At 39.2% G+C, this 20,667-nt stretch overlaps 1 protein-coding gene across 2 annotated transcripts in view; it reads left to right on the top strand.

The window, feature by feature from the left end:
* The first annotated feature begins 2,490 nt into the window (after nt 1-2,490).
* The window catches only part of ece1 (endothelin converting enzyme 1), a 37,491-nt gene continuing 19,314 nt past the window's right edge, over nt 2,491-20,667 (top strand). The window contains exons 1-5 of one of the 2 annotated variants that reach the window (XM_042509327.2): nt 2,491-2,649; nt 13,207-13,293; nt 16,049-16,187; nt 20,078-20,290; nt 20,443-20,567. In XM_042509327.2, the coding sequence (XP_042365261.2) occupies nt 13,207-13,293; nt 16,049-16,187; nt 20,078-20,290; nt 20,443-20,567 (564 nt within the window). In that variant the 5' untranslated portion in view covers nt 2,491-2,649. Of the gene's footprint in view, nt 2,650-12,771; nt 13,294-16,048; nt 16,188-20,077; nt 20,291-20,442; nt 20,568-20,667 lie in introns of those variants that run through there. The other variant, XM_042509318.2, reaches the window with a different exon arrangement.

The following is a 20,667-nucleotide window of genomic DNA, read 5'->3' as shown; positions in this document are numbered from 1 at the left end:
GTTTTTTCCCTTATATTTACTTACCTCAAGTTTTGGTTATTTTGTGTCTCTGTGCATTCCTTTGCATCTTTTTGTGGTCACTTGATGTCTCTTTCTGGTTAGTAATTAATTTGACTGAAATTCTGCAAGTACTATAAATGCCAGGGGGCCCAATTGACTCTTTGGGCCCCTGGGCACAGGCCCAGCGGGCCCTTTCAGCGTTCCATTCATGATTTTAGTACAGAAATCTCATAAATGTGTAAAGTGTAGTACTTTATTGGCATAAAAGAAGCCTACTCAGCTTCTTTTCAGCACAGCTGACTAACGAAACAACTAACCAAACAAACAAAAACAGACAAATTCAGCCTCCAAAAACAGTGGTCAGTTTTGTTTTCAGCAGCAGTCCGAATGATAAGTCTGTCAGCTGCATTTGTGTTTATTAAATCCTATGTCAGGTAAACACTTAAACTGTGGACAGACTGTCAGATGTCTATGATCATACGCTCCGTGCTGTTTCCTGACGTCTCCTGTGGATGTCACTGTGGCAGCTCAGCAGGATTACGATGTGAAACAACCTCAATCATAATCTGAGATACAACTTCCCTATTTTCTTTATTTGATTGTTTTTTCCTGCATATTCCCAACAACACAGTTTACCAGAATTAGCTCAGAATTCACCAACCAACCACGAAAACACAACATGCATTGTCGATGTGTCGGGCGAGCTGGTCTGTTATGGAACGTTTTTAACCCATTAGTCTCATTCTTTAAAGATCCAACAGGATTGATTTTTTTAATGTGTAAACCTGCTTTTAGACCCAACTCATCCTGTGTTCTTTCAGGGTATTTAATGGTCTTTCTGCTTGGAAAATCAATATTTACAGCTGGCAGAAGCTGATCCAGTAAAGCCTGTAGAGGGCTTTCACTGGGCTCTGTGGAGCTTCTGCTTTTCCTCCTTCACTATATATTAGTCTGCAGGGAGGTTTGGTTTATGATCAAGATTATGATGCTGTTAATTGCTGATAGCAATGTGAGGTGCTATAAAATTACAGGCACATAAACTACTTGATGGTGGAAAGAAGTTAGCAGGTTCCCACAACTTCTGATACATCAAATTCAAGGACTTTTCAATGACATTTCAGGCCCAATTCCCTCAAATTCAAGAATTCAACATGGCATGGTTTATTTAGCCTCCTATTATAACACTGTGAAACTGTCCTTTAAAGTGAGATAGAATAGCTGTGTTGTATTGTGTATATATATATATATATATATATATATATATATATATATATATGTATGTATTATATATTAGTGTGTGTGTGAACCTCCAGTTCCCTCGTCTCAAAGTCAGTGGATTTCTTGAATGGGTTTTCTGTCAGATGTCTGAAATGAAGTATTTCTTTTAAACAAGCTGAAAAGAAGTTCACATTTAGTTTTGCAAATACCCCACTTGCAAACTTGGAAACTTTGAATTTTTTAATGTTTCTTCAAAAAGCTGATTGCTAACACGTGGCTATATTAGGCTACAGAATGTCATCACATCAAGCCGCGCCAAATAATAGCCCAACAACAGCTTTTTACTGGTGATTGCATTTAGGTCCTGAAAGTGGTGTTCATTTGTAAAAATCATAACGTGAGTATCATAGAAGTTTGTTTACCACAGAGTTTATTTTCTGCAATGATCCAAAATCCAATGGAAAAATCCCAGAGGCTTTTTGACGAGGGAAAGAGGTGTTGTTATACTTTTATTATTTTAGCTGCAGAACTGTTATCACCAACATTAGAAAGCCAACATGTCACATAGCTTTCCTTGCAACTTGTAAGACCAGTGATTTGTTTTTACTTTTTGCCCATACTTGTTATCTCAAATCAATAAAAATTATCGTTTTATGTGAAATAAATTTTTAGCATTAACTCCATAACATGTTGACTGGCTGCAAATATTTAAAGAGCCCCTTTTAAAACCCAAACTAAAGTGTAATGTGAAAATATTTTAAGTTTAAGCATCTTATAGAAAGCAACTCCCTACAACCATTTTTGCAATTATGCCCTTTTTGTTTTAACTGCAGAACTCTTATTACCAACTTTAGAAAACCAACACGCCACATAGTTTTCACTGCAACATGCAAGACCAGCGATTTTTATTTCTTTTTATTTTTTATTTTTGACTTTCTGATCTGCACATATGAGTTATCTCAAATCAATAAAAACGATTGATTAATGTAAAGTACATTTTTGTTAATATTTAAGGAGCCCAAGATGTCAAACCTTCTCTGTCCCGTTTTACCTGATGTCTCACATTACCTGACTTCACCCTAAGTTAAAGAAAAAGTGGACAAAAAACAAGGCCGCTCATTTTGCTGCACTTCATGTGTTTTTCACGCTTAAACCACAGGACATAGGCCGACTTCCTGAGAGGTTAATATAGATGATCACACCACCGCCTCTCATTTTCAGTGATTTTTTTTTTGTTTTTCTCAGAAACGCTCCCGCTGGTCCCGGTGATTTCCGGTAGCGGAGCTGCGGAGGAAGTTTCGGAGGGGATGTGAACTATCTTGACAGAGAAGCGCAGCCTCTTTGGTCGTTTCAGCCGAGCCTCCCTCACTGTCCCCGGTCAGAGAGCACACGGGAGTCACGGAGAGCGGTGGTGGACCATCAGACAGCAGGGTAAGAACATGTCCTCTACTCACGTATAGCGTTTACTAACCAAATCAAACGTTTTAATGAGTGGAAATCGTCTTTTTTAAAGCGTGACACAACCTCACGTGCGTTCAGATTGACGCCGGAGCTGATTACTACGCGCTTGTTTACGGTTGTTGACGTGAAAAGAAATGTTTTCCCAAACGAAATTTTGTAGCAAACTACTGTAATTGGGCAATTATGTTCGTTACAAAACTAGAGTCGTTGGCTGTTTATGGGAGATTGCATGAAGTTCAGTGACTTTACAGCAGCTGCATGTGTGTTAATCTGCTAAAAGTCGGTGTTTTGTGCCCACAGGGACGTAAAGTTTTACTACTGTATATAAAGCTGTCAGTATAAGATATGTTTGCAGTTTTTTCAGGCTTCCTAAATTTTTTTTTTTACATAGTTATTTCACAAACCTTTGTCCTCTTCCACTCGAACTGATTTTTAACACGCAGAAGTTTCCCAATCACATGCACTCAGAGTCAAAACTTACAGCCAACATCAAATGACCCCTCCTCCACCTCACAGGCTACATGTAAATATTATTCAGGGTGCTGTAAAACAGTTTATCCTTTATGTTAAAGAAATCCACCAGCTGCAACCAAAACCACATCTTATGCCTTAAAATTAGTTTGTAGCCACAACACAGTTGCATGTTTGTTTTGCTTGATTTACTGATGGCAGTGGCTTTGAAATAATATTTACTGTCACTGTTTAAATGTTAGTTTAGATTCCTATGAGCTCATGTATTATCTGGGGTTCACAGTGGAGCAGATTGTAAGCAACTGCATGAAAGAGGACATCAATCAAAACAAACTTTGAACGTGAAACAACTTGGAAACTCAGTAACAGATGTATATTTTCAGTGTTTTGCTTATGTCGTACTTGGCAACACAAGCCCACCCATAACACAGGGATCAGGGATCATCCTGTTAATCAGTTGTAAGGGAGAAAAAATATATATTGTAGCAAGCAGGCAAATATGATTTATGTAGCATTTTTTAAAGCAGAAGTTAAAAAGTGCTTCACAGGAAAAGGAAATTAATGCAATCAATGTAGAAACAGCTTTTGCATATTGGCAAATATTCTGTAACTTATTAAAAAATACTTCATCCATAAAATTATTTGTTTATATCTAATATCTGTGACAGATATATCTTTGCAAAAGGTCCTCTAGGTCATATCTTGTGATTTTGTGTGATTTGTCTCTTTTTGGCAGCATATATTCTCTTTGTTTTCTATCAGTTATGACAGAAGCATTTGACTTAATGCATTAATTGCCTTTGCATTGCAACATATTGTGCAGAAGAGCCTGCTGTTTAAAGAGGATGGAAGGATACCAGAGCTCCTTGTTTCTTTAGGTTGCTTAGGGAACTAGTTTGAGGAATATATCTGAAGAGACTTTGAAACAATCGACTGAGTCTGCAGGATACATTTGAGAGTACCTGAGGCCCAAAAATTAGAAATAAACCTTCATTTTCCAGTCTATTAGCTAAAGTCCCTGCTGAATGGCACCAGGTTTTGCTATTATTACTATATTTAGTTTTTGTTAAGGTAATATTCTAAATATTGTTGTATTTATCTGTCTAATTTGGCTTTTTGTTGTCTTGTTTTCTATTATGTGGATCATTTATGTTTGTAAGTTTGTATACTTTTCTTTTTTGTTAAGTTCTTTTCAGCAAAAACACGTGTTTGGGAAGCACTGAGCATACAGCTAGATAAATGAGAATGTGATCAGTCGTGTGAGTTTGTAAACTGATGTTTCGATATAGTTGTGCTGTTGTTAAAGTGGTCCCCAATCAATCAAAAAACTCCAAATTTTCACCTTTTTTTCCATGGAGTCAGACAAGAAGTCAAGAAGTTGTCTTCATGAATTTGAAGTAACACCACATGACTAACTGATTTACGCATGTTAATTTTGTAGCTGAAGTATTCCTTTAAAGCCAAGTCATTGCCAAAATATAGATTGCGTCACAATCATTTGGACAGGAAGTCTCTTGTTATCACACGCAGATATTTTGTTCCCTCTTCCTCTGAATCATTTCTTTACCCTTTTAATTGAGGACTAGTTGTTCTTTATGTGGTCTAACTGCCGAAGCAGTCACAAATAACAAAATACGGTGCAACAAATTCAAACCCAGCTGGATGTTATTAGATTTCTTGCTTTTTTATTTCGCAGACATGAAATATGAGGGACAGAGATCATTAATTGCACAAGCTAATGCTTGAGTGATTGATAGATTTAATAACATTACAAGGTTGTTGATGTTTGGCACTCGGGGATGCTTGGTGTGCTCTGCAGTTATTCATTACCTAGGTGTGATCTTGAGAGAGCTGCAGGGCGTCATAACAACAGCAGGAACAGGTAATCTCCTGTTATCTGCCCGTGCCTTGGCATTGTAATCAAGCTTCCATGTGCCACTCCTATAACCTGACCTTATGGGGAATAAAGTCAAATGTAGGGGTTCTTAAAGTATGTTTCGGGTATGTAAAAAATCACATAATCTACTGCTATTTCAAAGTATATCATCAAGTGATGCAAATAGAGAGAATCATGGTATGTTTTGTTGTGCTGTGCATCCCTAGTAGAGCAGATTGAATATAAAACTTGCAGTCGACAGTGCATTACGGCGACACAAAACCTGACTGGGTGATATTTGATCGTCGCACATACGTCAGAATTCCTGAAATGTGCACATAAAAATGACAGCGAGTCCTCCGTCAAGCAGGAATCTGAAGAATTTCAGAGCTGCATATTAATAACCATGTGAAAGAAAATGCAAGCTCTCTATTATTTTTTTTTTTTCAAAGCACCACAGTGCACATGCAGGACTAAAAATAAACCAAATGTGTCAGGATTCTGGTAAAAGTCCCTCAGCTTAGTTTAAAAATCCTACTCCGGAGCACGGAAAAGCTGATTGCCTGGTAAAGAAACCTTTTTTTTTTAGGTTAACACTTCATTATCAGGGTGTTTTCTGCAAAGGAAATGTCTCTGTGCTGTGAAAAGAAAGACATTTCCAGGGCTGTCCTGAAATCAGAGGTCAGGCGCTAAAAGCCAGAGACGGCTTTGTCTTATCTGTGGCCTTCAGGCAGAAACACAGGGGACTGAAGAAACACAGAAACACAGGGGACAAAAGAAAAAGAGCTGAAGAGCTGATTTATGAATGTTTAGTCATCATCCCTTTTTGTTTGTTTGCTACATTTGACTTGTGGACGTACAGTCAGCTTACAAACACAAGCACATACTGTACATAGCGCAAGGTCAAGACTTCGTGTTCAGGTCAAGGACAGTACATGGCGGCTTGTGTCCAAACAACCTCATGCATAACACATCTGCAGTGTGTGCAGCCAGTTTACCTTCAGGTGCGATAATGTTGGCTCAGACCAAACTGTTTGTACTCTGCCTGCTTGATCTTGTTATAGTAAGAAGTGTGGTCATGTTTACATTTGGCAGCGTGGTATTTCTGGAATGTTTTCCAGCCCTCAGTTGTCCTTTGGGAAAAGGGGTTAACTGGTTTAAAGCTACAGTAGGTGATTTTTTTGAAGCAAAGATGATCATATGTAAAAAAAAAAAAAAAAAGGAAAGACGTGCTTCTCTTGCTCCTTTTAGTGCTTCTGATAACTTTTGCAAGAATCCACCGCACATGAATGAAAACAGCTAATTAGAGTTGAGGAGGCGCTAAAGCTGCGCACACATTCATCGGGAAGTTTGTTCAGGTGTCATCAGGCTCAGTTGAAACAGAGCCAGGCGTCGATTTCCTAAGGTCAGTGCCTTTTTTCTTCAGCCAGAATTAACTATTAAACCTATACTGTTTTTTCTGGGTTGATACAGATTATTAGTAAATAATGAGACCAGCAACCAATATTTGGACCCAATATGCATTTACAATAAAAATAAAAATCTCTCAGTCAATATGTACAATTTTGGAATATAACAAACTCCAACGCAAAGCTTTGTTTAAATGCCTTCAGCAAATGTTTAATCAAAAGTGAAACGTTCAACATCATATACAGCAAGTTATCAGCAACTTTTTTTTAAAGTTCAGTGAAAATTTAAACAATGAGTAAATATAAATAGCTCCCTGTGGTTTTACAAAGTAAAAGTTTCTCCCATGCTGACACTTAGTTTGCACTTTGTAATTCATCAATTTTATCTGCTAAAAATTAAAATAAAATACAGATACAGATAACTGGCAAAATGCCAAAGAGGGAGAGAGATTGATTTAAAACTTGGACTGACCCGTTTTTGCAGAAAAAGACTTTTCAGTTTTTTGGGGGGGACATTTGTTGGTTCTCTATAGCTTTCAAACAAATTTTTATTGTCCACAGTCTGCAGGGGCTGATGGATGATTTTTTTGTCTATTTCATAGATAAAGTGTGTGCACTGAGATCGTTCGTCGACAGGTACATGTGCATAAATTGGGAGCTTTAACTTTACATGGCAGGTATATGCTGTCGTGATTCTGTCACTTAATTGCCTATTTCTCACCTCAGGTGTTTTCAGAAACATATTTTAGTGTACTGTTTAGCTGAAAACAAAGTTTGGCACCCGTCTGCCATGTTGAACGTGTTCAAGCCAAAACAAAGAACCAGCAACTGGCCAGGTCACAAAAATGTCCCATTTTACAGCTAAACAGTATACTAAAGTATGTTTATGAAAACATTTGAGGCAATAAATAGGCAATGCAGTAAAATAATCTGGATACGTATTTGATCGGTGCTGCCTAGTACTACTGTTCAAGGGCAGTTCAAGACCTGTAATTGTCCAAAGTCTCCCTTAACAAAGTCTCCCTTAAAGCCCAACCAGAGGCACAGAAGTCTCAGGCCACTTGAATTAATACGTACTCAAAGTTAATTGTGAGGTTTTTTTGGCCAGTGACACCTAAATTAAACGAACTACCCTAGCTTTAAGCCTGAAGAGGGAGTTTTGTTCTGCTGTGGTTGCATCGCCTCTGTGTGACAAAGAAGTTACACTACTGAAAACCAGAAGTTGTATTTCAGTGGAAACTTAACTCAAATCACAGAGGTCAGCTCACTTGTCACACAGAGTTTGAGGCCTAGATTGTCACTTAGATTGTTTTGGGCCTGTGGTCTTTAATTACTGCTTCTCTGCAGTCTCCAACCACATCTAGCCTCTGCATCGGACAGGCTTACCACAGTGGTTAACTGAGCCGCCTCTCCGCAGATGCAAAATGTGTTTACTGCCAGCTTACGTCAAACTCGCCTGTAAACCACCTGTAGCCTCCTTCCTTCCACTTATATCTTTTCAGCTTCATGTTTCACTCTACTTTTCTTCCTTAGATTCTTCTTTTGTTCTCAATTTTCTCTTCAGAAACAAACTTGTCCATCACTGTACACTACAGTTCAAGCAGCACCCAATCCCAAACACAAACATGCTCCAGTTATTCTTGGAAGAATGCCCCTGCACTACAAATAATCGGCTGGTTTGCAGGATCAGTGACGAATTACTGACGCATGATTGTGGTTTACAGCCTCGCTCAAGGGCCACGGCCGCGAGTCATTTCCAGAAATCGTGGGATTGTGACCTCTCATTCTGTTGGCTTGTCTTTGGGAAGGCATCCTCGTGCCCCGTGGGACACAAAGGGAGATTTTTTACAAACTGACCTTGACCAAAGACTATTATTATGAGACCTGCATCATTTGTATTTTCTAAATGGCTCCCAGTTGCCACTTAGCGTGACTTCCACAGAGTTAGGACATCAGCAGGGACTCTGCAGTAGTTTTTGCAGATGTTACTCGACACACGGTTTCTCTCCTATCATTGCAGCAAGTCACAGCATGTAAATAACCTCAGTTGTTTAGATTTTTATGTTAGGGATGCACCAATTGTGAAATTCTAGGCTGTTACTGATGGTTAAAATAACAATTTGGCCAATCAACTGTTGTGACATTTGACACCTAGTGTGTCAAACGTCATGCTTGGATCGCGGGATTTCGCGATGCAGTGTATAATCACACAATGCTGCCATCGCTTGGTTCTGTGTAAAAATGCAGGGGGGGATATAAAGGGGGGGACTTCATTTAGGCCCCATAGTGCCATCACTGTGTAAAAGTGGCTATAGACTAGAGCGACACCTCACAGACAGGCTGTCACTCAAGCGGTCCCTAAAAAATGTAAACAAGTGAGTTATAAAAAGATAATCACCCCTCATATAGTTGTCATGAATGTTGAATTTAGCAATAGAGACCAAAAACCGTGTTTTATTCCAGGCTGTAGACATGGGTTTTCTTCTGCTGTAAAAATGGGCATTTTAACATGGGGGTCTATGGGGATTTACTCTGTTTCGGAGCCGGCCCGTGCCACTGGCTGTTTGATTTACTACAGTTTTTGGCACTTCCACATTGGCCTCATTTCTCATTCTTTGAGGCTGCAGCTTGATCCCTATCAATGACGTCAGGTTTTTAGATGTACGCATGTAATTCTGAGTTTCATGATGTTGTTCAGGATATAGAGGGGAAATCATAATTCAGGTACAAAAATTCATAAAAGAAACAGCTGATATTAGCCACCAAATATCAGTAACAGGAAAGGGAAGTCAGTTTTGTCCCTAAAGCCAGGATTTGGTTCAGAGGGGGTCAGTCTGTGTGGCAACATGTGCAAGCACATCTGCACAGACCTCGATGCCAGGAAAATGTTCAGAAACAGTGATTGTGTGCTGAGGAATGTGTGTGTGCGACAGCACACATACCGACATTTGTTGCTGTGCATTGTGGACCAGGAAGATGATTAAATCAGGGGCATTTGTTGGTACTTTTGTGAGGTACAATACAGTTCAGTGCAGCAGCTGTAATCCTTTTTCATGAATTTTAGGTTAAATAGTGATGGAAACCGAATGCTGTGTTTGTGTGTGTGGCGGGAAAAAAATCAATATCCCCATTAGGCTCTTTTTGCTTGCAGCTATAGGTCATTTGAAGCCATTTATGTAATTGAAAGTGCCCTAAAAACAATTGGTGTCCTCTTACGTCCCTCCCTCCTCCCTCCCTGTCAGTCTCTCTGTCTCTCATCACTTTAGTCCTCCGTCCCTTGTCCTTTTATAAGCCGATAATTTGACTTGGCTGGCCAAGTTTAAAAACACCCTAGCACGGGGCGGGTTTATATGCTCTTACTCGCTTTTGTTGTTTTAGATTCAAGAGAAGGCCAGCATCCCGCCTCTGGTTGTTATTGGGGTCGATTTGCAGCATCGTATCCGATAGTTAACGGCCTGAAATTCCCTGGAATGCTTGTGGTGGGAACACGAGTTTTCCGCTGTGACGTGTTTACGTGAAACAAGCGGGAAATCAAACAAAGCGCAGATCTGCCTCTGGATTGCCTCCTGGTTGTGTTTACAATAAAATCTCATCTGCCTTCATCAAGTAAACATTTATATTCAGTCACTGGTTCGTCTTGTGCTCAGTGGATGTTAACATGTGAAGCCAGAGCATTAAGTAAATGTCCAGAAGCAGAGAGACAGAGATTGTACTGATAGATACAGTTGAGCGGGGACTCTCTTGTTTTCAGCGTCTGCAGTGTGTTACATCGTGTTGAGCAAACATTCTGCAGTGAGCTGTGTCTCCGTCATGCTGTCAGACAGCTGAGGTTAATCATTGCCCTCTTTGCAGTGCTGGTGCTGTTGTGTAAGAAAATCAGATGTAAACAAGCTTCTGTAGTTTTCATTTTTCAGCTGTAGGACTCCCTTTTTGTGTACTCCTTTGGCTTCTTTTAAGCAAAATCCGACTAAGTCGATTATAGGTATGTTTATTATAAGTAATTTGTACCTATCAGCTTTTCACGCAGTCAAAATATCTATTTTACCTGCTTACAAAGAATTTGGATGTGAACAGACTAGGAGTCCACCGATATTGGTTTTTCAGGGCTGATACCGATACAGATTATTATTATTAGTTAATGAAACCAATAACCAATATTTGGAACTGATATGCATTTTCTATAAAATCGAAAATCTTTCTGTCAATATTTATAATTTGGAATATAACAAACTCCATCACAAAACTTTGTTTAAATGCCTTTAGCAAATGTTTAATAAAAACTGAGACTTTCAACATCACATACAGACACTTCCCAGCAACTTTTTAATTAATCAATTCTATCAGCGATCATTAAAATATGACACCAATACAAATAGTCATCAAAATGCCAAATATCAGCCCTGATAAGCGGCCAGGCTGATAATCTGTTAACCCCTAGAACAAACCTTCAGCACCATCAAGTAACACAAATATCTTCTTGGATAAATTTGTCGTTTTTTTTTCAGTATAAAGCAGGTAATGGTGCTATGTAAATATTGTAAATGTATCAAAACGCTCAACCCATAGAGAAATACACACAGTCTGTATTCAGAAACTGTGCCTTTGAACAAGCGCACAGGACGTGAAGTTGTGATGTCACAGCAAAGCAGATCGTTTCAAACTTGTAAATGAAAAATTCTGAATGGGTTCCTCGTATTTTCTACTCGAATGAATATGTGAATGATATCAGCTAACAGGAAGTAATCATCTGCAGAGACTGTTGCCTAGCAATGCAATTCCAGTGAAACGGCCTATAAAGACAGTAGATAGTTATCGCTGCTACAGTGCCATAACAGTTACCCCCACAGCCCGGAAGCGCTGACCAATCAGAGCAAACGTGGGTTTTTCTGGAGGGGGGCTTAAAGAGACAGGTGCTAAAACAGAGCGTTTCAGTCAGAGGGTGAGTACAGGCCTTCCAGCACAGACAGTGTGAGCAAAATAAATCATTTATTTGAACATTAAAGCCTGTACACATAAACACTAAGAGAAACCTAAAATACAAGTATGACCCTGAAAATGAGCATTATATGTGACCTTTAAAAGCTTGATGATTTTTTCAAGTTTATTGTGTAATTTGAAATTTTGGAAAAGTTGTTTATGTGATTAAAGATTTCTTCTAGTGATGGTTAGGGTTTCTGAAAATACAATTAAATGTCATCTGCATAAAGGTGAATTTTATGTTGGATGTTTGTGGGATGTGCTCCTTTAAAGTTTTGGTTGTAGCAAGAGGCTCTATGAAGAGCAAAGCAGATAATGAAGGCCAGTGTGATGTGATTTCATTTGTGGTGACTGTGACTTAAAGTGTGTAGTTTTCTTATTCAGTGGATTATCGACTCCCTGAAACTGAAGTTGTGAAGAACGTTAAAAAAAAGATGTCCATTGTACTTGGTTAAATGCTTTTTTGGGTCTAACAATACAATTATTCTCTTATTTTCAGTTTGTTGTGAGAGGTTAATGAGATATTTATTTATTTATTCATGAATTAATGAATGAATATTAATGTAAAATATGCTTTGCAGACTCCTGAACAAAACCAGGAATGTTATCATGGGCAGCTGTACATGATATCAGAATTTTTCATCACAAATGGATTTAGTCCTGTGTGAATATCATATGTAGTAAAGCTTTGCTAACTGATAGATAGATAGATAGATAGATAGATAGATAGATAGATAGATAGATAGATAGATACTTTATTAATCCCTCACAGGAAATTACATTTGTTACGGCTGTTCATTCACAGCTAACCACACATAACATAAAAGCGGGGTTGTCTGTGATACTCTTAAGTTTTGAGACTGTTTGTATGTATAAAATTGTAGCAGTTCATTTGTAGGAGATGGAGATGGAGATGACACATTTTTTGTTTTTGTTTTTTAAACCTCTATTGTATTTTACCAGTCTTAAATGTTTTTTTGATACACTTACTGTACTTGCATCTAATAGATAAACCATTTCAAATGCAGTGTTTATATCATTCAGTAAAGGCTCAGTGGGTGAGGGGTTAAACGAGACGAACTGCCTATCAGGTAACGGTTGTCACGGGCAGCGACTACAAGCATGTAGTGGGAGGGGGACGTTTTCTCTGGACTCCTCCCCCGACTGTCTCATGTCCTATAGAGAAGACACTGGGTGTGAACTACTACTGTGGAGCTCCCTCCCCAAATCTAAGTGAAACCACATTGGGGAATGCACACACACACACACACACACACAAAAAAACCCGTCTACACACTCCCAGTCATGTAAGTCGCTCAAGTCAGTGCTCCTTCCTGTTTTTCCGTAGTTCCGTCTTCTCTCATGCCGTGTTTGCATAGACTGGGCTGAGCAGGAAGTCCAGGAAAAAGTTTACCCAGGAAGAGCCACAAAACTGAGAGAGAGAGGAAGACAGGACCCACAAGGAGATCTCACAAGGACTTTTGTGGGGATGTTGTTGTCTCTGTTGTGACGTTTGACACCGGGGGAAACTGCCTGAAGCCATGGGGGCTGTGAGAGGTGTTGTCGGGGTTGAAGGGAGCAGAAAAGTGCTTTTAAGAGAAGAGGACTGACAGACTCTTTGAGAGTCTGTTGTTTGAGTGGAAGCGCTCCAGCCAGACATATCTGATACCACCTGATGGATTTTAGAGGGAAACTCTAACCTGACGCCTCAGACACACAAACACTCTCATCAGTGGGAGAGGAGAAAGAAACATGGAAGCACTGAGAGAGTCTTTTCTGCATTTGACTTTTCAGATGTCAACGTATAAAAGAGCCACGCTGGACGAGGAGGATCTGGTGGACTCCACCGGTGACGACATCTACCCATCATCACCCATGCAGGTAAACATGCAAACACCTTCCGTCAGTACTGTTTTATTATACGGGACACCTGGGTTGGTTGGGACACATATTTTCTGATCTTATGAAGGTCACAGAAACAAAAAAGTAACATTCAAATGTTCACTTTTTAACAGCTTTTATTGCAGATGGACAACCACTAATTTTGCATTATCAGGGCTGCAGTTTTATAGTTTAAGCCGGGGCACAGTGTCATTAATAGAGCTTAATTCAAGAGGAACCAGTTCAAGTAAAAATGCATGAGATTGCAGATGTTTTCTCTAATGGATATATAGCATTTTTGCCTAAATCTGAATCTGCACACATTCACTGCTTCCCACTTTCCTGCTGTTCAGTAGTTAATCATCGAGTAGGCATTTTATCATAATTCACATGCAGCCAATTTTTTCCTAATTCTGTGCATGTTGAAGTAGTAATGTAACGGTACAGGAATTTCTAACTGCGTTACAATAACTTAAAAAATATCTATTTGATCCAATTTTTGCTATCATAGGAAAATTTGAAATCGAGAGCATGAAATGATTTTTTTTATTAAAAGATAGATATTGCAAGTCTTTCACATGACAAAGATATCTTTTCGTGTTTGGTAGCAGAGAACAGCAGCATGAATGTAGTAAACATTAACAATAAAGCCTCTTTCCCACTGCACATAAAACCCACTAACACCTGCTAATATCTGGCTTTTGTATTTAATGGGAAAGCAACAATCAGCATTCACACCTGGGTCAAATGACTCTGCAGTAGTGATGTGATTTATTGGCACCAGCTCCAATTGGCAGTGATGGAAACGCAACACCCAGGTGAATGTGCTAATTTTAGCCCCTTTGACAATGAGATGCAATGACGCACCACCACAAAATACAGCCCATCTCCGCCGAGGCAGTGCACAAACATTGTTCCAAATTCGTCAGAGTGACAGATCGGGTTTAAAAGAGAGAGTGAATAAGTAAGAGATGTTTTTTTTTAAAAAGTAACCAATGTGACATTTTCACTGGCCTCCATGCTAAAGCAGCCTTTTCCACGTTTAAAAACCTGCATAGTAGCACTAATTTTAGTGGGAAAATGGGTGTAAAAGAGAGAGAGAGAGAGCGCAGCGAACTATATCTCTAGTAATCACAATTATTATTATTTGAAATTATTTTTACAGAATCACAATAATTTTTAAGCAGTTTTTAAGGTAATTTCATCAGTTTTGGTTCTTGTTTGTTTTACTTTTCTTTTGTTGTTGTTTTGTAAGTTATTTTCATGTGCTTTTTCACTGTTTTTGCTATTTTTTGGGTGATTTTTTTCTTAAGTTGCTCAATGCCTTCCTCCCATGTTTGTGGAAAAATCAAGCCAATTTGCCCAGGTTTCATAGGGTTAATTTTATTTATGTGTTTTTATATTTTTGGGTTTTATCTGTTGTTTTCCCACTTGCTTTTTTTTAAATCACCTTTTACATGCTTCTTTTCTAATGTTTTAAATGTGTTTCCTTTCCCCCTGTTGTTGTATTTCAATGTTCTGTGTGAAGCACCTTGAATTGCCTTGTTGCTGAAACGTGCTATACAAATAAACTTGCCATGCCTTATGGTTTGTAAAAGTAGCGCTGTGAAACTGCTCGAGACACTTTTTAATGGTTCTGTAAATGTCTGTAATTGACCGTTTGCTCCCTTTTCTTTTACATGTGAAGCTCAGATCCTCTTTTCTCACACTTTATTTGACCTGAAAAAAGTTAAAAACAAAAAGTCTTGAATTCAAGACATAAATCTGACATCTCTCACTTTGCAGTGAATTTCAGGGTAATAAAATGTGGTTTCACTAAACTACAGATGGAAAGTGCACAGGCTTGGCAGTGGGATTTTCTCACTTTCACTCAGAAACACAGTTTCGGTCCAAAACAACCCAACATGCTGAGCTCCAGGGATTAAGAAGCCACTGTGGCTTTGGCATTTGATTTACTCATATTAAGTGTGACTGTGGAACTCTCATCCGAGCTAATAGCGGTAAATCTGATCCTTAAATATACACCTCGGCGGTTATTGACTTCCACAGGATGCACGTGAGGTCCAAGATCTGGCATTTATTTACACTCAAAGTCCGGTCGGAGTGCTAAATGCGCCCTGAGAGAGATTTGTGAGTGGCCCTTGGAATCATTCCTGTAGGAAATAAACTCTCTTGGCAGCTTCAACTAAAGCAACATTAAGTAAAAAAAAAAAAACTGTAGGAGCAGTGTGTGCTGGTTTATGCCACTGCACCAATCAGTGATTTTAAATGCTCAGTCTCTGACCACAAACTTTGGACTTTCCTTGAGGTTATTGTTTTATGTTGGTTTTCTGAGAAACTTTCTATAAACTGGTTCCTGTTGCCCTGGTGCTCTCTCTTATTGCTTACAGGTGAATCACAACAAAGCAGATGTGGTTCTGCAGCATTATTTTGTCTTATCCCGATGTAGGGCAAGAGGAAAATATCCTTTATGAGTGCATGTTAGACTAGAAGCGAGCGAACAATAGAAGAATGCTTAACCTTTTCTGTGTAGGAGGGTTGAAAGCGCCGCGATAGAGAAGCCATTGTGCTTCGAAACCAGACCTGTCATCAAATCCCTGAGAGGCTGTTTGACTATACGTAATATTTTCCACACTGTATTAGTTCATCAACAGTGAGACAGTGTTTCTGTGACTTAGAGCTGATGTAAAAGTCATACTATGTCTTTAAATGATGTTAACCTCTTAAAAAAGCAGTGGTGTGTTTGTGTGTGCAGGTGACTCTCCTGCACGGCCGCGGTCCCACATGTTGGCCCGACAGGACGCAGAGAGAGAAGAAGCTGCTGGTTTTAGTGTGTGTCGTGTCTGTGGGCCTGTTCATATCCCTCATCACCACTGGGGTCTTCTACAAACAGAGTGAGTGCAAAGTTCTGTTTAAACTCAATGCTGTGGTGACACACACTGAAAAGAGACACCTGCTGTCTCTGTCAAGTAGGCTGACGAGGGGAACTTTTAATATATATATACTTAAATCAAAAAGAAAACAAAACAGCACACACAAATGAAGCTTTAAGAAATGTTTTGTCATTAAAGCTGGGTACATACTGCCCATTTTTGACACGATTTTTAAGCCTCATGGCCAAATTTCAGCTTTGTCAGGCGTTGTTTGCTGTGCAGTGCAAAGTGGGACGTTAGGACCGAACCCTGTCAGTTGCTCCCAAACAGCTGCCAACCAACCATCCTCTTCTGAGCTGTGAGCGTCTCGCTCAGTTGAAGCAGATTTACGAGTTGATGCTCAAGGTGCTTTTTTTCTTACTTGATCAATCACACAGTGTAGCCGATACTCAGGAAGTTTGTTGGTGCTGCTGACCGAAAGAGAGTGACAGAAAGAGAGGGGATCAAAACTGGGACTGACACGTTTTTGCAGGAATTGACTCTCACGCTCCTGTTGAGACGTCTGTCTCATTATTATGAATTGACCTCCGCTAGCAAACATTCTTAAAAAGAGTCTTTACTGACTGCGGTGAAAAGAGCAGCCTGCAGGGGCTGACAGACCTTTTTATGGTGTATTTTACGTGCAGGGTTGAGCACTCAGTTTAGGGCTCAGCGGTGTGAGCACATAAATCATGAGCTTCGACTTAAATCGCAGTCGTTTTACTCGTACAGCGGGAGCTGGAATGACAAAACAACATTTCTAAAAACGGCCGCAAATTGTACAGTGTAAGCACAGGAAATACAACTGTGCCTTTTTTTTGCCTAGAACAAACCAAATCCACCTACCAGGATCTGTAAAGTTGACAAATTAACATAATATCTCATTTGTTTAATTAGTACAGTAAGTATAATTGGCCCTGTTGTAAGGGTTATAATCGAGAATATTTCTTGGCCAAGAAACAGGCCGATTTGGCCGTTTTTGTTACCACGTTTTGTCAATTTTTGGAAGACTCTGTCTTCTGAAATCTGTTTTTCACTGTTAATGTCTTCACGCACAGCGAAGATAACCAGCTACTGCATTTACTGTTCTGACTATGACGAGCACAATATCAGATTTTCACTACATAATTATTGTGGTCAGAAGTATTCACCATAACGACATTATTGCAATATCTATAGCAATTTTTAAATATAAATAAATAATCTGTCAAATTGATCTTAATTTTTTTAAATTCATTTTGTCTTTTTTTTTGACAACGAATTAAGCTCAAAATATGATTGTAGGGAGTTGGAGAGAGTGTGTAAACATAACTGTGTAAAAGTGTACAAAAAGAGGAATTACACTAAATTGATAGTGAACAGGCAACCAAATTGCATTTAAGGAGGAATACAAAAGGAGAACTGAAAGAAACTAAAGTTATTTCAGAGGTGCTGTGTAATTTTCACAGTATTATTATATGTGTATTGTTAACATGATAACAATATTCCATTTTTAAATGTCATATTCATCATCAGTACCAGTACATGGTGACAGCCTTAGTACAGACATGAGTGTGGTATCCATCGTGATATCATCTATCTCTCAGGAAGAAAGCAAATAATCACATTTTCAAAATGTCAAACTATTCCTGATACGGTCACTACTTTTTGTTTATAAAGATAAAAATATTTTTTTAAATGAAAGTAAATGAAAATAAAAGTTACTGAATTCAAAATAAAACTAAAGTCCACATTGACTGAAGAGGTGCCCAGGATTTTTCTCATCTGTCTCTCCAGCCTAAAAACTAACAGGCCTGTGCCGTTTAATACAGTTTATGTGGTTTATTATTTTAAACTGAAGCCACACCTTCAGCTAAGCTGCCTAAAAACAACTCTAAATCTCTCCCCTGAGCTTGTTCATTATGGAAAAAGGGCTTGTGGATTTGCCATCACATCCAGGCGGCGTCTCATCTGTGCCGGTTTCCTCAAATTCACCATGGGAAACCTAATGCCACTTCCTCCCATTCAGAACCGCATGTCAGATCACACTTTGAAATAATAAAAGGAACAAGGATGAATTCTCCTCTGGGTACTAACCTCATCGCTGCTCGTAACTTTGTCTCCGTCTCTGTTTCGTACCTTATATGGGTGGAGGTCTTTACAGTAAGTGTTAGAGGTGACTCGTTCCCTGGAATTGTAGTCGCACTTGCACTTCTCTAAACAATTTCTTTGTTTTTATAAAGCTTTTCCTGTGAAACAGCATTTGTGTTTAGACTTTAAGAAGTATCACAGAGTGCCGAAAAACCTCCTGCGCTGCTCCTCCAATCAGTTTCACTTGATAATATTCTATAAAACTCACAAAGAATCAATGACATTTATCTACAGGCCAGTTAAATTCCCTTTAAAAGCAAAGTAAACTTCAGTTTTTGGACATTTAGATTAATGCATCCAGGCTCCTGAACGTTTATCTGGTAATCTGTCTCATCTACTTGTTAGTCAGACAGTTGCACAATGAGTTGGCTGTAGTTAATGTGTGACATTGACTCCCACAAAGACAAGATCATCAGGCCTCACATTTCAGCTAATTATTTATAAAGGATTTTTACAAGGAAAGAAATTCCATCCAGGTTAGTTATCTTGGCTGTGACTTCTTCTCCTCATCTTCCCTAAAATAACAGTTTCCAGATGGTCTGAAAAATCACATGCATACATATATTTGGATGTCCTAGCATGAAATATTTCAGGTTTTCCCACTGCGGTCTCCAGAAGCAGAGGGTTTAAAAGTGAACTCTCTCGAGTTCAAGTCCTGCATTTATCATATGCACGACAGATACAGAGGAGCAGTCGCTGGCAATGATTAAAAAAAAAAAAAAAAGTAGGGTCACACGGGTAAAAACAAGCTCGAATTCTAACAATGTAAATTAGTGTAAACAGAAATGTAGTAAATGTATATTCAGTGTTTCCCAAAGGTTGACAGTTAATGTCCAGGGTCATAGTTTCATCACGTTACTCTTAATGTTGATGAAATTGACTCGGTTGACACACATGGCGTTCACAACAACATTTATAGGGAAACTTAAAAAAGGCGGTATGTTATGAGGGCGCTGCTGCTGTCTTGGCGAAACAGGCTGCAGTGTTAACCCTACGGGCAGTTTCCTACCACCAAAGTGTTTGATTTTGCAACTAATATTCTCTGATTATTAGAAGTGTTTTACAGCATTGCGGAAAGGACCCTACGGAGAAATTAAACGTTTTTTTCTTCCTTTTTGCTGATCTGCTTGTTTTGGTCGTGGATGCATGAAAAGAACTGGATCAAGTGTTGAAGGCTAAAAGATCTCTCAGCACTGGACCCGTTTCAAAAATGGTTGACTCCGTCGGTCATTTAGACACAAAAACATGGGAAAATAGTGTCCGGTTTGAAAAATGAAAAGTAAAAGTAAAGTGTAAATTTGCCTCCATAATTACTGTCAAGGTTCCCTTCGCCTGTCTTTCCTCGTCTACGCTCTGTTGTTGGTTGCGGCTCCAGGTGTGTTTAGATGGGCAAAACTGAAAGTAACCGCTAAATGCAGAGACGACTCTCCCCATCACTGATTTCAGAATGACTTTGAAATTTTTTTGAGTTATTTTTGGCTTCGATAGAAAACATTTTTTTGGCCTGGTGGGTTCCCATTAAACACTGTGCATAATGATATACAGAGGTATAAACAATTGTAAAACAGTAATTAAAAGTATATAAAAGTGCGAGTGATGTCATAATGGCCTGAAGAGTGATTCCCACACGGGGAGTCGGACTCTAACAACCTGGGAAAAAAACGAGAATTTTAACCACTAGACCATATGGACTGTAAGTCATGAACTAATCATGTTTTTCAAAAATATCTTTTCCCCTGCAGCTCACCCGGGCCTATGTGTAACAGAGCCGTGCATCACTGTGGCCAGTACGGTCATCGGAGCCCTGGACCGATCCGTAGACCCCTGCCACGACTTCTACGACTTTGCCTGTGGGGGCTGGATGAAGAACAACCCGCTCCCTGAGGGCAAGTCCCGCTGGGGTCCTTTCAGCAACCTCTGGGAGCACAACATGCTCGTAATGAAGCATTTATTAGGTACGTTTTATTGTGTTACTGCAGCTCTGTGTCCTCAGCTGCCTTCACCCCAGGAAAAGGTGTACTGTGTTTTTTTTGTCTCATTTTCCAGCACTGCGGAGCCAGTTTGCTTTTCATGCATGTAATTAATCTTGTATCATATTATTTTGCAGAGAACACAACGATGAAAGGTCTGAGTAAGGCAGAGGAAAAGGCCCAGAGATATTATCACGCCTGCATGAACGAGGCCAAGATTGAAGATTTGGGAGCCAAGCCACTTCAGGAGCTCATCACACAGGTGGGATTATTTTCCAAAGTGGTCAAACATCAAACAATCGTTATTTGTAATTTATTTTTTTAAATAGAAACAATTTCCTCGTGTCCAGCAGTCTTTGAGT

The sequence above is a fragment of the Plectropomus leopardus genome, chromosome 2 (genome assembly GCF_026936395.1).
Source record: "Plectropomus leopardus strain MGB_pleo_1.0 chromosome 2, ASM2693639v1, whole genome shotgun sequence".
Taxonomy (NCBI): Eukaryota; Metazoa; Chordata; class Actinopteri; order Perciformes; family Serranidae; genus Plectropomus; species Plectropomus leopardus.
This window is presented reverse-complemented; position numbering and strand designations above follow the sequence as displayed.